Consider the following 12,903-nt stretch of genomic DNA (forward strand, 5'->3'; position numbering starts at 1 on the left):
GTAAAGTATTAAGGGTAGGGCACTTCAGTAGCTGTGCTTAAAAGCCTCTCTGTAAGCAGGTGTTTGAAGTACTCTTAACCCCAGTTGCTCTCTTGAATGGTATTGGTATTTTGGGGCCTGGGTCAGGGCTGACAGATAGCTTGTTATAGGTGGCTTTGTAGCTGACACGCTGCTCTCTCCTGTCAGGGAAGGGTTAAGGCTGCAGTTTGACAAGCATTTCTGGCAGCGTTAGTCCTGCCTCATATTCCTGCCTTTCTGCTATCCTTTCCGTTGTGCTGGTACACCTCTTTGTATGGCTGTACTATGAACTGGGTCAGGGAGCTGATCAGAATTAAAAATAGCTTGGCAAGACAAGCTAACTGCATAGCTACGCCGTTGTCCTAGCACATCTGAGGGGGTGGATCGGGGTAGGTAGGGGCTATATGAACCAGCATAACTGGCTCAAGAAAATGCTTATCAGACTTTCTTCAGCTGGATACAACTGCTGTAAGGTGGTTATATACTACAGATAGGACTGTTAACTCTGGAACTGTTGGTCTCTTAAACTCCTGTACGACTGAACTTTTGATTCAAGATGCTACATGCCAAAGATGGCTGATGTGGGAAATAACCTGACGTGAGCAGCACCTTTATGAACGTGCACTTGAATTTTAATCAGTTTGCAAGCTACAATTTTGTCCGCCTTGGATGTGCGGAGCTATAAGGAAGCTACAAAAGGGCTTAACCTGAGGATTTAGGGAGCCTCTTCTGTGACTCTAAGGTGAACATCTGGACTTTCTACTCAGTTCCCTACTTGCCATTGCTTCCCCCCCCTCCACCCAAAGCATTATGTCAAGTTAACAAGACAGGCAGGAAGAGTTTGAGATGATGTACAAGTTGAGAAGATGAAGGGCAAGAAGAGCCAAGAAAAGGGGAAAACAAGGTATCTCTCTTAACAGTTCTGTTTCTGATCTTAGTAACGCCTTGCAGAGTAAACGGCAGATGTTGTGAGCCCAGTGCTCTTTAGAAGTCCTCAAAGCAGACTTGAAACAACTATGTCTCAAGATGTTTAAGCTTCCAACACTTTTCTAGATAGGCTCATCACACCAGCTGCTGAAATGCAATATGCCTAAGGTCTCTGTTTAATAAATAAATTCAGTTGACCTATTCTGGGGAAGATCACAGCACAAAGCCCTAGTGAAAGCTGCTGGTTGTGAATGCTGGAGCACAGAGCTGCATGGGAGCATTTTGTTTGCCTTTTGTTTTCAGCTATTTTGCGTAGTGCCCTGACGTGACTTGGAGCTAATCCTCAAAGTGTAGGCTTAATTGCAACGTGCCTGTCACTGAATTCACCTCAGCTTTGTATACGTGTTTTCTTAATTAGTTTATTCCTCCAACAGTCATTTGCGGTGTTGCTGTTAGTATGCATTATACCTCTGTAGACATGTCTTGGAACAAAACTTCAACCTTGGAACAAATCTTCAAGTGTCTGGACAACAGAGACAAATGCAGAGGGAGCAGAATGGCAGGCTTAATCTATGGTGAAGTGTTGCTCTGTTCCACAGGGTCTGTCCTACTACTGAAGCCTTGTTGCTTGCAATTCTAGTCCTAACCTCTGCTTATCAAACCACCCATGAAGCACAGGTAATACTAGGAAAGGCAGTGAGGAATCTGCATTGGTACTCCTGCTTCCATTCCTGGACCTGTAGAAGTTCTGGAGGAAATGGACAGGGAGCACAGGAAGGTGTATATCATGGACTTGATGGAATTTTGAGATGCTAGGATCCTCATCAGCTCTGCTTAGCTTACCTGGGGTCATCTCTCGTGGCTAGAACTGAACCTCCGAGATGGTTTGGGGAAAAGTGAAGTTCTGAAGCAGTAGAGGAGAAACTATCATATCTGTTGGCTCTTACCGAGAGTAACCTAGAACGGCAGCATATGGCCACTCTGCTGTCCCGTGGCCTCGCAGTCATTCCCATGAAGATGTTTTTGGAGTCCTCTGCCAATATTGCTTTTAACAAAAACATCTCGGTTAAACTAGAAGCCTGAGCAGTAGCTGCAGCTTTCATAGGCTTAATTCTGCTATAAGCTGGGCCTGAAATTGATTGGCTGTCATTTACATGAATTTCTAGTTCACTGTTGTTTCAGCCTGGCTCAGTTTGTCCTGAATTTACCAAACAGAAAAAATAAGATGCAGAAAAGCAGAGGGTGTAACCTCTAGTGCTGGGAAAAATATTGCTGTCTGGCACAGCTAATAGTCTGCATGCTAGAAATCCATTTTAATCTCTTCTGCAGAAGACTGAGCATTCCCTTTTGTCCTTGTGCTTTTCCAGTCCTCATATCTAATCCTTTATGAATATAGCACGGATTAGATGCATTTACACACTTAAAAATTCCTTTCAGATCTGTTTATAGTAATGTGCAGACTTTCTAGTTCTGCACCCTGTACTTAAAGCCATTGATATGCTTTAGATAACATGTCAAAAAAGCAACCTTTCACTATTTCCAGCCGTAATCTCTGGAAAATTGTTTTGGCAACACTTCAAGAGAATTCCCAGGAGTTTTATGTTCCAGTGTTAATGATAGAGATGTCATTTCCTTGCCTGTTGTGCCACTGACATTGTGCTGGTTTTGGCTGGGAGAGAGTTAATGTTCTCCACAGTAGCTAGCATGGGGCTGTGTTTTGGATTTGTGCTGGAAACAGAGTTGATAACCCAGGGCTGTTTTTGTTCCTGCTGAGCAGGGCTTACACACGGTCGAGGCCTTTGCTTCTCCTCACCCCACCAGCGAGTGGGCTGGGGGGCACAAGGAGCTGGGAGGGGGCACAGCCAGGACAGCTGACCCCAACTGCCCACAGGGCTATTCCATACCATAGGGCGTCGTGCTCAGTATATAAAGCTGGGGAAGGAGAAGGAAGAGGGGGACGTTCGGAGCGATGGCGTTTATCTTCCCAAGTCCCCGTTACGCGTGCTGGAGCCCTGCTTTCCTGGAGATGGCTGAGCCCCTGCCTGCCCATGGGAAGGAGTGAAGGAATTCCTTGCTTTGCTTTGCTTGCGTGCGCGGCTTTTGCTTTCCCTATTGAACTGTCTTTGTCTCAACCCACGAGTTTTCTCACTTCTACTCTTCCCATTCTCTCCCCCGTCCCACCGGGGGGAGTGAGCAAGCAGCTGCGTGGGGCTTAGTTGCTGGCTGGGGTTAAATGCAACACATAACAAAGTTCAGGGAGCAAAAAGGTATTTATATTTAAAAAAATTGGGGGGAAAAAAAAAATCATCTGCCTGACCAAGTAATGGGCAGAATTTAATGTTTCTGTAGGGGTCTGAGCTGAAAGATGTTATAGGTAAGCGGGGCGGTGCTTGTGGCTTTGGGTTTTTTTGAGCAGGCTGCTTTTATTATAAATGTGATTCAAAGGATACAGATTAATTTGGTCAAGTTAAAATAAACCACGGTTCTTGGCTGAAATGAAACATTAGGTCATCTAGGCTGGACTCGTCATCTGTGCTCCATCCCTCTACTTCCCCCCCCCCCCCCAATACTTTGTTTTCAGATTATTTCATAATTGGATTTGAGTTATAAAACATGAATACTTGCACTGGAGAAAATGGGTTAAAATTTGTCCACGCAGAAGGCAGAGGTATGAATATAAATGAAGCTCAGTACCGTTTTTGTGTGTGTGCAAGCTACTCCCAGAAGGGACAGCTGCTTCTCCCATTTGCTTTCTTGACAGCTAGGGCCTGAGGCTTTCTATAAATAGAAAGTCATTGAGAAAATCAACAGAGCGTGAACTGCACAGCTTTGCAGGAGTTTCCACAGTTGAATTTATGGTGTATGCAGTGGCAGGGAGGAAGAGAAGACATCCTCTCTAGTCTGTGGAGGCACATAACGCGCATCCCAGGAAAGCGCTTACGCCATTTTAAAACAGCAGATCCTCCTGGCTGGAGGGCTGCGTTGACAAAAGGGTGCTGGCTTCTTTTAGCTTTAAGTCCCCAGTCATGTCCTGGGGAAAAAAAAAAAGGGGGGGGTTATAGGGGTGAGTTAGAGAGGATACTTCAGCTGAACAGAACCTTCCCACCATGCCCCGTTTACAGCGGTGAGAGAAGACAGATCATGTCGTGACACACGTAGAAATATTCGTGGCAGGTTATGGAAACGTGCTCTTCTCCTGGTGTTTGTGGGAAGTAGCTGCCTCGTCGTGTTCAGGATGCCTCCTGCTCTGTTGTTGAATGCAGAGGACAAGCGCCTTTACGCAAAGTGAATTCTCTATTTGCAGACCTTCTACTTCTCTGCATTCCTTGCCTGCAGCCAGTGTTTACTCCTAACTTGAAGTACGAGCATTAGCCTAACTTGTCACTTCTGCCTTAAGGAAGGATTACAAAGGTTTTGCACAGGGAAGGATCTGTTTTGACGTTTCTTGCAGTAAAAACCAGCGCCTGCCAGCTCTATGGTTACATGTGGTTCGTGCAGTGAGACCTCTTGGGATCTAACCAGTTCCCCAAAAAGGGCTACCAAGTAAGGGCTGGCAAGTAGGCTAGAGGAGGCTGAAAACCAGCCTGGGTAACCTTTTGCTCATTTCTTGAAATAATTATTCCTCCTGCGGTGAGGTAGCAGTAATCTAATAGGCAGGTATAATCTACTGTACTGGGCTAGGCAGTGCTGTGATGATAACGGACCAGTGCAACAGCTTACTCTGGGGTTTGTCTTCTCTCCCATCTACATCACTGGACAGCGGGTGCATAAAATGGTCACGCTGTAATTTCTTTCTGTGATGCTTTTGCAGTAAACCTCGTTGCTTGGTATAATTGATGTTTTGCACTGTTAATGATTTATGGACCCTGTCTGTAATACCTTAGAAGCACACTTCAGCCTCTCACGAAAGCCAAAGTTTATATTCCTAACTGGGATCTTGGGGAACGCCCTGCAGACTCAAGGGTTGGCATGTGGCAATCCATGATGTGATAGCTCTGTGGAAGGAGAGGGATGTGGGCAGAAGTTTGGGGCTATTTGGGGCAGGCAGCATGGATGCGAGAAGCTGGAGGGGGTCCCACCCTGATGAGCGCCAAGCTCCCTCGCTAGCGTAGCTGTACGAGGAACCACAGTACCGAGTCGCTTGCAGGAGCACTTGCATAGGGAGTAACCCGATTTAGAAATCTGTAGCTTGGGGTTGCTTTGTTACCTTGGAGATGGGTACAGCTAACAGTGTAAGCATCCTTCCCTTCCTTGGAGGGTACGGCTGCTTGTGTTGTCATCTGCAAAATGTCCATCAGTGGAGTCCTAGCAGTCCTCCATGTTTGGACAAAAGTGACAGTCCTTTTGCTGCAGCTGAAGAGAAACGGCATGCAGCCCTAAGCTGCCACTGGAAATATTGTGGGCTGTTTGGCAAGGGTGTCAGTACTTTTCAGCCCTTTCTGCAAGGAACTATGATCAAATTTGTACTGCCTAGCGAAGTAGCAACAGGACCAAGTGTTAATTTCCCAAGCAGAATTGGAGAGACGGGAGTTGGGGTATGGATGGCAGGGGGGAGAAAAGGGAAGGTCCCACGGGCAGATGAGTATGGGGTGGGAGCTGACACAGCACAGAAGTGATGCAGGGGAGATTCCTAGTAGAATGCATGAGGAAAGTAAGATCAGCGTACATTAGACATAATTTTAGAGGTACCACACTGCCCATATTCACCCTAGCACGGATGTTAGTTCTCCTGTGTAAGTGTTTAAAACATTTTCTATTGTCTTGGATGGAGTCATTCAATCACCATATGCACCTATTACTCTTTACCTTATTGGCCTCATAAGTGCAGTGCTTTTAAAGCAGGAGAGGAAATTTAAACAAGCCAAGTATGACTGCAGCTTAACCATACTGGCTATGAACTGAGGCTATGAACTGAGACCAACTGGCATTATGAACCTGAGGCCTTGTCTCTTCCGAATGCAAAGATGTTGCCTCCCAGGAAATCCAGAGGCAGGTAGGCAAAGGTGCTTGTTAGTAGCTCCGAGACAAAGGCTTCAGTGTAGCTGTGAATGTGTCTCTGTGCTTGGGCTATTGATGTCTTTCAGTCCCTGGTACAGCTCCATCGAGGAAAACCTTTCCGATGGCGATTAGCCAGGTTGCTCTGGGTACCACCACTGACTTGGAACAAGACTGGATGTTGTGCTAGGTAGTGTGGGGGCAAACATGCATGGAGAAGAAGACGAGAGGGACCAGTGTCAGATCTTCATTGATCCTAGGAATTGCCATCACTAACTTCTGCCTTTGCCTCTGCAGGCTGCAGCTTATGCATCAGAGGACGGTGTTCTTACAGAAGCCATGATTGATGCTCGGGTAGCTGATGCTGTGCAGCAACACAAACAGAAGATGGAGTGGCTGAAAACAGAGGGTGCTGAAGCAAGCAAAGGGACTGGCAGAAACCCACTCCTGCCTTTCCCCAAAGGAACACCAGTGTGAGACGTCTGCAGGCTTCAGACCAGCATGTGTGGGGAAGTGGGCATGGGAGAAAGCTGGGAGGGACTTCTGGGCAAACGTTTGGTGGAATCATGTGTTGAGAGAAATGTGTCCATTGGTGCAAGGGAGGGGATATTGCCTCAGTCTGCCTTTGATCTCATGTTTTTAAAGTGCACCGGAAAACAAAATGGTTTAAATAAGGCAGAAGCAAATGTATTAAAGGACCCCCTTGCTGAAATACCATTGACTGTGTTAGTCTGTATGGCCTGTCCTGCTAGAGAGGCCCAAACTCCAAATCCTTTTCAGCCATTTGACACTGTTCTTGAGTGTCGCAGTGACAGGGGCCTGTGGGAACCCAGGGCTGTCCAAGCCTGCTGCTTCCATATATTTAACTTTGTAGGGTTTATGCTCCAGCAGAGGTATTTCTCATCTTTTTTCCACGGATCCTGCCGATGACATACCTCCTTCCTCACATCTCTGTACGGCATCGCTCCTTGCTCTCTTGTTGTCACCCCCTTCACGGACTCAGGGTAGCCTCTGTGTTACAGAGGTGTATTTGGTGGTGTTCACAGCTACACCTGGTTACCTTGGAGTCGATGCTTAGGAGAAACTGCAGCTGTGCAGCGGGTTGGCTGGTAAGCATTGGGACTTTCCTTGTGATGTGGCTACATCTGCTGGTGCCTGGCTGCTGCCTTTTGTCTTCTCTGTGCTTGGGTCTCCTGGAGGATGGCTGTAGAGCCAGCCTGCAGCGGTACGCTGCAAGGCACTAAAAGCTCTGGAGCATGACTCCTCAGTGCTGAAGCACTAAGTGTTCCAAGCCTGAGAGCTTTTATGCCCCTCCAGTGTGGCATTGCAGAGTAAGTGCACACGCTCCCTGGATCACAAAAGGTTATTTGAACTGCAGTGGAGCAACTGGCATTTCCTCCAGCACTGCTCAGGATGCTGGGCAGCCCTTCAGACACTGAGGGGCTGAGCTGCAGCAGGAACTGCTGCTTCCCAGGTTCCGATGTGTCTGTTCTGACCGTACAGCTCACAATGCTTTGCTTTCTCCAGCCAGATACGTGCTGCTACAGCTAGCCCGAGAGCAACCCTAGATATTTTTTTTTCCCCAAAAAATCATCTCTCTCTTTAAGGAGGTGAGTAGGCAAGGCTCAGTAAGTCTGTCTGGCATACAGGTGTCCAGCATGGTCTGAAAAGAGAGAGATGAGTGGGGCTTGTTTGCTACTTGTTTGCTCTTGCTCGATGAGTCTTCTGCTGCATTTCTGGAACAATTGAGAAATGTGCCAGTGTCAAGTCATGAACACAAGCCTGTCTCGATCAGGTGACATTTGTTCTGTCTGTGTGCGTAGAAGAGACAGGTCAGAAAGTCTCTTGATTTTTTTTTTTTCTGAGTTTGAACTGGATTTGAACTCTGCGCTCTGCTCCGAGTCTCCTTCTGTAACTATGCTACGCAAGCACATTTGCCTGACCTAAATCTGTGCCCTTGAGTACCTTGCTGAGATGTTCTCCTCTGACAGGAACCGACAGCAAACCCCGCTTTGTCCGTTTCACTGGTGGTTGTTACTGAGCTTCGAGAGATGCACCCTGACAAGAGCTTGTGAGCATGGGAGCGAAACAGGGCTGGTCACCAGGGTCCTCCGAACAGGCAGCCTTGGGGGACACCAGGAAAGAAATAGTTCTTCAAGCTGCAAACCCTCACTGCCTTGAGCTGCCATCTTCTCTCAAAATAGTTCTCCGATACTTTCCCCTGGATGCCAAGAGAGAATTTGAAGATGCGTTTTGGAGTCTGCTCCTTTGTTAAGGCAGGTGTCCCACAGCAATAGTGTGTGCCCAGACTTCGTGCCCCACTAACGCTTACTTGTTGCAAGGTACGTCGCTGTGGGAAGCGTGCTGTAGAGGAAAGGGAGGAATCGCTGTATAAACTGAAACTGCATACTTTATGTTCTGAATGACTGAAATAAACTTGAATGCCATTTGGTTTTCCTCCCCTTCAGCCTAGGTGTAGTTGTCCTTTAGTCCACTGATTTACTAGAGGATTAGCTATTCTAGGCTTTCCCCTTCCTATTTAAATTTTACTGGAATTATATTTCTGTTAAGCTCCAAGAGATGGAAGGGGAGCTAAGCAGAGCTGCTCTCTGCTAAAAAACCCTTGCTAATGAATTGTGTGAGGGAACAGTCTGATATTGTGTGATTTAAAATCTCTAATTGTGACATACACCTTCAATACTTTTCCCCTTTCTTCCCTCAAAAATCATCTCAAAAGCACAAAAGGAGCTGGGGAGAGGGGAAAGGTACTGGTGTCTTGTCCTTATGCTGTCTGACTGCGCTTTTGCTGACACCGGTAGCCGGGCAGAGAATCCTGCTGTAAAGCTGTGAGAAAGGCACAGCAGTTGCTGTCTCAGCTGTTTCACGCGATGCCTCCTTCAGATTGCATCAGGTCCCTACACGGAAGCAGAGGGAGCGCGGTGCTTGTGATGCAGCTATGATCCAGGCTCCTGTGCTACGCAGCAGTGATTAATTGCAGGTTCGGGAGAACGATTAGCTAGAAGTAGCCTCTTGCTGTGGCAGGGAAGGCAGCAGAAGCACAAGCTTGACCTAAGTGTTCTCAGGTTTGCCTGAGAAGGACTTTTCAGTGAGTTTTTAAGGGCTTTTAATGACCGCTCGTAACGATGGATGCCACTAGTCCTTACCTGAGCTTCGCTGCGTGGGCTTCATGTGGATGGAAGGAACTGTCTGTCTTGAAGACAGACCCCTGCGTGCTTTTGAGAACACGCGGGTGCCTTCGTGTTTCTGGTGTGTATTGAGAGGGTGCTCTGGTGTGGCTCACCAGCTGGTGCTGCTTGTATCCCAGGGGGAAAAGTTCTTTCCCCTTCTTGGGCAGCCCAGAAGATGATGCTCTCTCTACTAAATGAAATCTTTTTTTTCTTGAGTTTATTTTCCTTTAAAAGGTGGGGGAGTGGTAAGTAGGGACATTTCTATACTTCATATTATTAGGAGCTTGCTCCTAGGAACAGGACCCTTTAATATACAGAACTTGTCCTGTGTGTCTCAACCTCCCTTCACCCTCAAAAATCCTCAGTCAGCTGGTCAGAGCTTTGCACGTCTGTGCTCTTCATGCTTTGTTAGCAATGTGTTGCAGGCTCTTGTGCAGCCCTGGTGCTGGTTGAAATCCCAGGAGTGGAGCGCTTCAGGGCTCACTTGTTTTCTTCTCTCTGTTCACAATCTCCCTCCACAGCCCCTGCCTGGTAGGTTGTGACAGCATCTTTGTGTCTGAAATTCGCAGTGAGTTCTCGTCCTCCTTTCCAGAGAATGTTGTGGCTCTGGGCAGAGCAGGCACGTCCCCCGTCCCCTTCTGAGATATCCCGATTAATACAATGCCGGAAAGTCCGCAATCACTTCTACCCTTGGCAGCAGCAGGACTGTTTGTACCTAGCCCAGTAGTATGGAGACATCATTTATCAAACTCTTGCTGAATAATGGATGTCTTACTTCCCACCTGTGAAGAAGAGAGGGAGGTGGCACCTAGGCTGGGAAAAACCGAGGCGGTGGAGCAGAAAAGCCAGAGATGAGCCTGACTCAAGAGGGTTGAGGAGGCTTGGGGTGCTACATCTGTCAGGTAAGGCAGGTAAGGAGTGGCAGAGGTGGTGTTTTGCTTGGGTCCAATCTTCCAACCCAGTTGTTTTCATCTCTTCCCACTGCATTGAAGGAGTGGCATGGGCTTCCACTTGTACAAACCCATGCCATGTGTTCTTCCCTGACAGTGTTTTGGGAGCTGGCGGCGTAGGTTCCAGCCAAATAATCCCATTGTTTGAGCTCAACACCCTTGTGCTAGCAGCGTGGGGAACGCTGGGAACGTGGGTAGCTCATGGACTCTGCGGTTCTGCCCCTGGTCAGTCTTAGCGCAGCCTGGAACAACTGTAGCTGTCAGGCTTGAAAGTGCCGCTTTTCTCAGCGTTGACACTTCATTTTTTTATTTCCACAGGAAATAAAGTTCTCCATCCATTCTCCCACACTTGCACACTCCTCTTCCTTCCTTCACATCACGGGCCGTGGGCTGTTGGACTGCTGAAGCCAGCTCTCTCCATGCATCCCAGGCACTATTGCTACCAGCTCTCTAAATCCTGCCTTTGAAAAGAGATTCCTTGTCCCTCTTGCTATGCACGTCGCTCCTAGCCACCAGCTAGGTGGTTTCATGCCCTCCTGCCCGCTGAATGGCTGTGCCATTTGCTGTCACTGCTGCTGCGCATGTGGAATGCAACAGGAAAGGAGAAAAAAGGCCAGCTGTCATTGTTCAACTCCTGCCTCATCAAAGATTTAAATGCAGGGCCTCTGTCACCTCTGCCAGCCTCATCAGTAAGTTTGGTTTGCTGTCAGCTCGCAGGATGAATGATGTCCCGGTGGAGGTGGCACCCAGCTAGCGATTTGTTAACACTCCACGCGGGGATATAGGATGCCAACCCCAGGCAGAGGTTATCTCCTCTCCCTGACACTGAGTGAGTTATGAGCTAATAGCACTTTATTAAAATAGTATTTTGTATTGGAGAGCAAATCTAAGAGCAGATGGATTAGCAAGCAATCCATCACTCCCCATCTTTGCCACTGGCAGCTGAAACGCCTTCTCTCTGCTTCAACACTGCAGCTGGGAGACAGATTTATAATACGGTCATCTATCTACTCTCAGTTGCCATCCATTGAAGTATTTACTTTTCAATGTGATACACTGGGAGGAAAGTTCCATTGCGCCAGGACGAGGATGCCAGCGCCGCACACCTTCTCACCAGTGCGTGTCCCACGCTGTAGGACTGGGGGGAGACAGGAGTCTCCCCAGGAGGTATTTCTCTGCCAACCTGTGTTTGTGTTTTGAATGGAGAAGAAACACTCAGATTCTTTTATAATCCATTGTGGCTGTTTCCATTTTATTGCAACGTTACTATTCTCCCTATATGGTTTTTTAAAAAATGTGGCAAATCGGATTGATTTGTCCAGCCTGTAACGCAAGGCACGGGCCTGCCCTGGGGAGCCTTGCTGCTCCAGGAGGTTCTTTGCTTACGGAAGGCAGCCCATCTTCTGCAGCCAGTGACCGAGTGCTGTTGGCACGTGGATGTAAGTAATGGGGATCTGTTGGAGGGATCCTGACCAAAACAGGCCAGGATTTGCGACTTCCTGCGGGTGGCTTGTCCTTGCGTTCACCTGGTGTGCAGCCTGCCAGGTCTGCGCTTTCCCTGCCCGGGGTTTCTCCTCTCTTGGGCCTGTCTTCCAGTCCTGCACAGCCCTTTGGTGCCAGTGCAGCTCGAAGGCCTGGATGCACAAAAGCACCACAAAAGAAACCAAAGCGAACACAGGAGATCGTACATAGCGAACCCACCTGCTGGTGAAGAGCTGGAAGACGGTGTGGCTGCAGCAAGAGCAGGGATTGCTGCTCCCCCTTGCACAGACAAAGGGGTCTCGGAGCAGCAAAGGGGCATGCGTGGGCAGTCCGGCTGCCGTGTGCCAGCTTTTGGCAGGTGATGCAGATGTGGTCCTGGGGTACCTTGAGAGGCAGCGCAAGGCGCATCACTTGCGGAGCAAGGAGCTAGGATCCGGTTTGAGGGCTATTTGTAGGTCAGCGATCCCACGAAAGTTTCACAAGCCAAAAATGACAATAGAAAAGCCTTTCTCCAATGGTTACCTCTCCACCCTGCTTCTCTTGCAACCTCCAGGCCGTTCATGATGTGCATCCCTGAGTCAGTGCTTTCACAGACTCCTGGTACTCTGCTGGACCTTGTCGTTCGGCCAGCATCGCTCCCACAGACATCAACCACGCGGGCACTGGGAGAAGGCAAAGTTTGCCCATCTGAGCTGCTGTAGAAGAGGAACCAAAAGGCTTCAATCAACTGGATACTCAGTAAATGCCACCAGGCTGCTTTACTCATCATCTCTTCCTACCAAGCACCGACAGCAGAGATTGGGTGCCTGGTGAAGGACAGGTATGGGTCAGATCTTCCTTTGAATGACCTGGGACAGTGTATCCTTGCTGGCTGATTTTCCTTCTCTTTCCCCTGATTCCTTGAGGTAGCACAGCCTTACCAAATCTTGGTGATATCTTCTGATATATGGCATCTCCTGGAATGAAGCTCTAGCAGCATCACCAGGCTACGTGACATTATTATTTTTATAAGACATGCAAAGGGGACCAGTGCATGGCTAGCTCGGAGAAGTCCCCAGGCAGTCCTCCAGCTCTTGCCCTATCTCTGCTTGTTCTCACCTCAACAGAAGTCACATCAGCTCTCTCTCTTGCTGGCTGGTTTTTTTACCCCCAGACATAATTTGAGATGCCAGTGCCTGCAGCTATCAGTCAGTTCCGTGACAAGAGCTCACTGCCTTGCTGCCTGCATGGTTTTTCCTCTCTCTCCTGCTGCTGTGAGCTGTGGGTTTTATTCTTGTGGGGGTTTCTTTGCTTGGGTGTTGGGGGTGGTTTTTTTTTATTGCTGCTCTGCTTTCACGTAGTGT

At 48.2% G+C, this 12,903-nt stretch overlaps 1 protein-coding gene across 1 annotated transcript in view; it reads left to right on the forward strand.

Moving 5' to 3' along the window:
* Positions 1–6,654, forward strand: part of LOC142418697 (ATPase family AAA domain-containing protein 3A-like) — a 31,525-nt gene extending 24,871 nt beyond the window's left edge. The window contains exon 16 of the mRNA XM_075520885.1: positions 6,238–6,654. Within this exon, the coding sequence (XP_075377000.1) occupies positions 6,238–6,417 (180 nt within the window). The 3' untranslated portion in view covers positions 6,418–6,654. The remainder of the gene's footprint in view (positions 1–6,237) is intronic.
* The last annotated feature ends 6,249 nt before the right edge of the window (positions 6,655–12,903 follow it).

Source organism: Mycteria americana, chromosome 18 (genome assembly GCF_035582795.1).
Source record: "Mycteria americana isolate JAX WOST 10 ecotype Jacksonville Zoo and Gardens chromosome 18, USCA_MyAme_1.0, whole genome shotgun sequence".
Classification (NCBI taxonomy): domain Eukaryota; kingdom Metazoa; phylum Chordata; class Aves; order Ciconiiformes; family Ciconiidae; genus Mycteria; species Mycteria americana.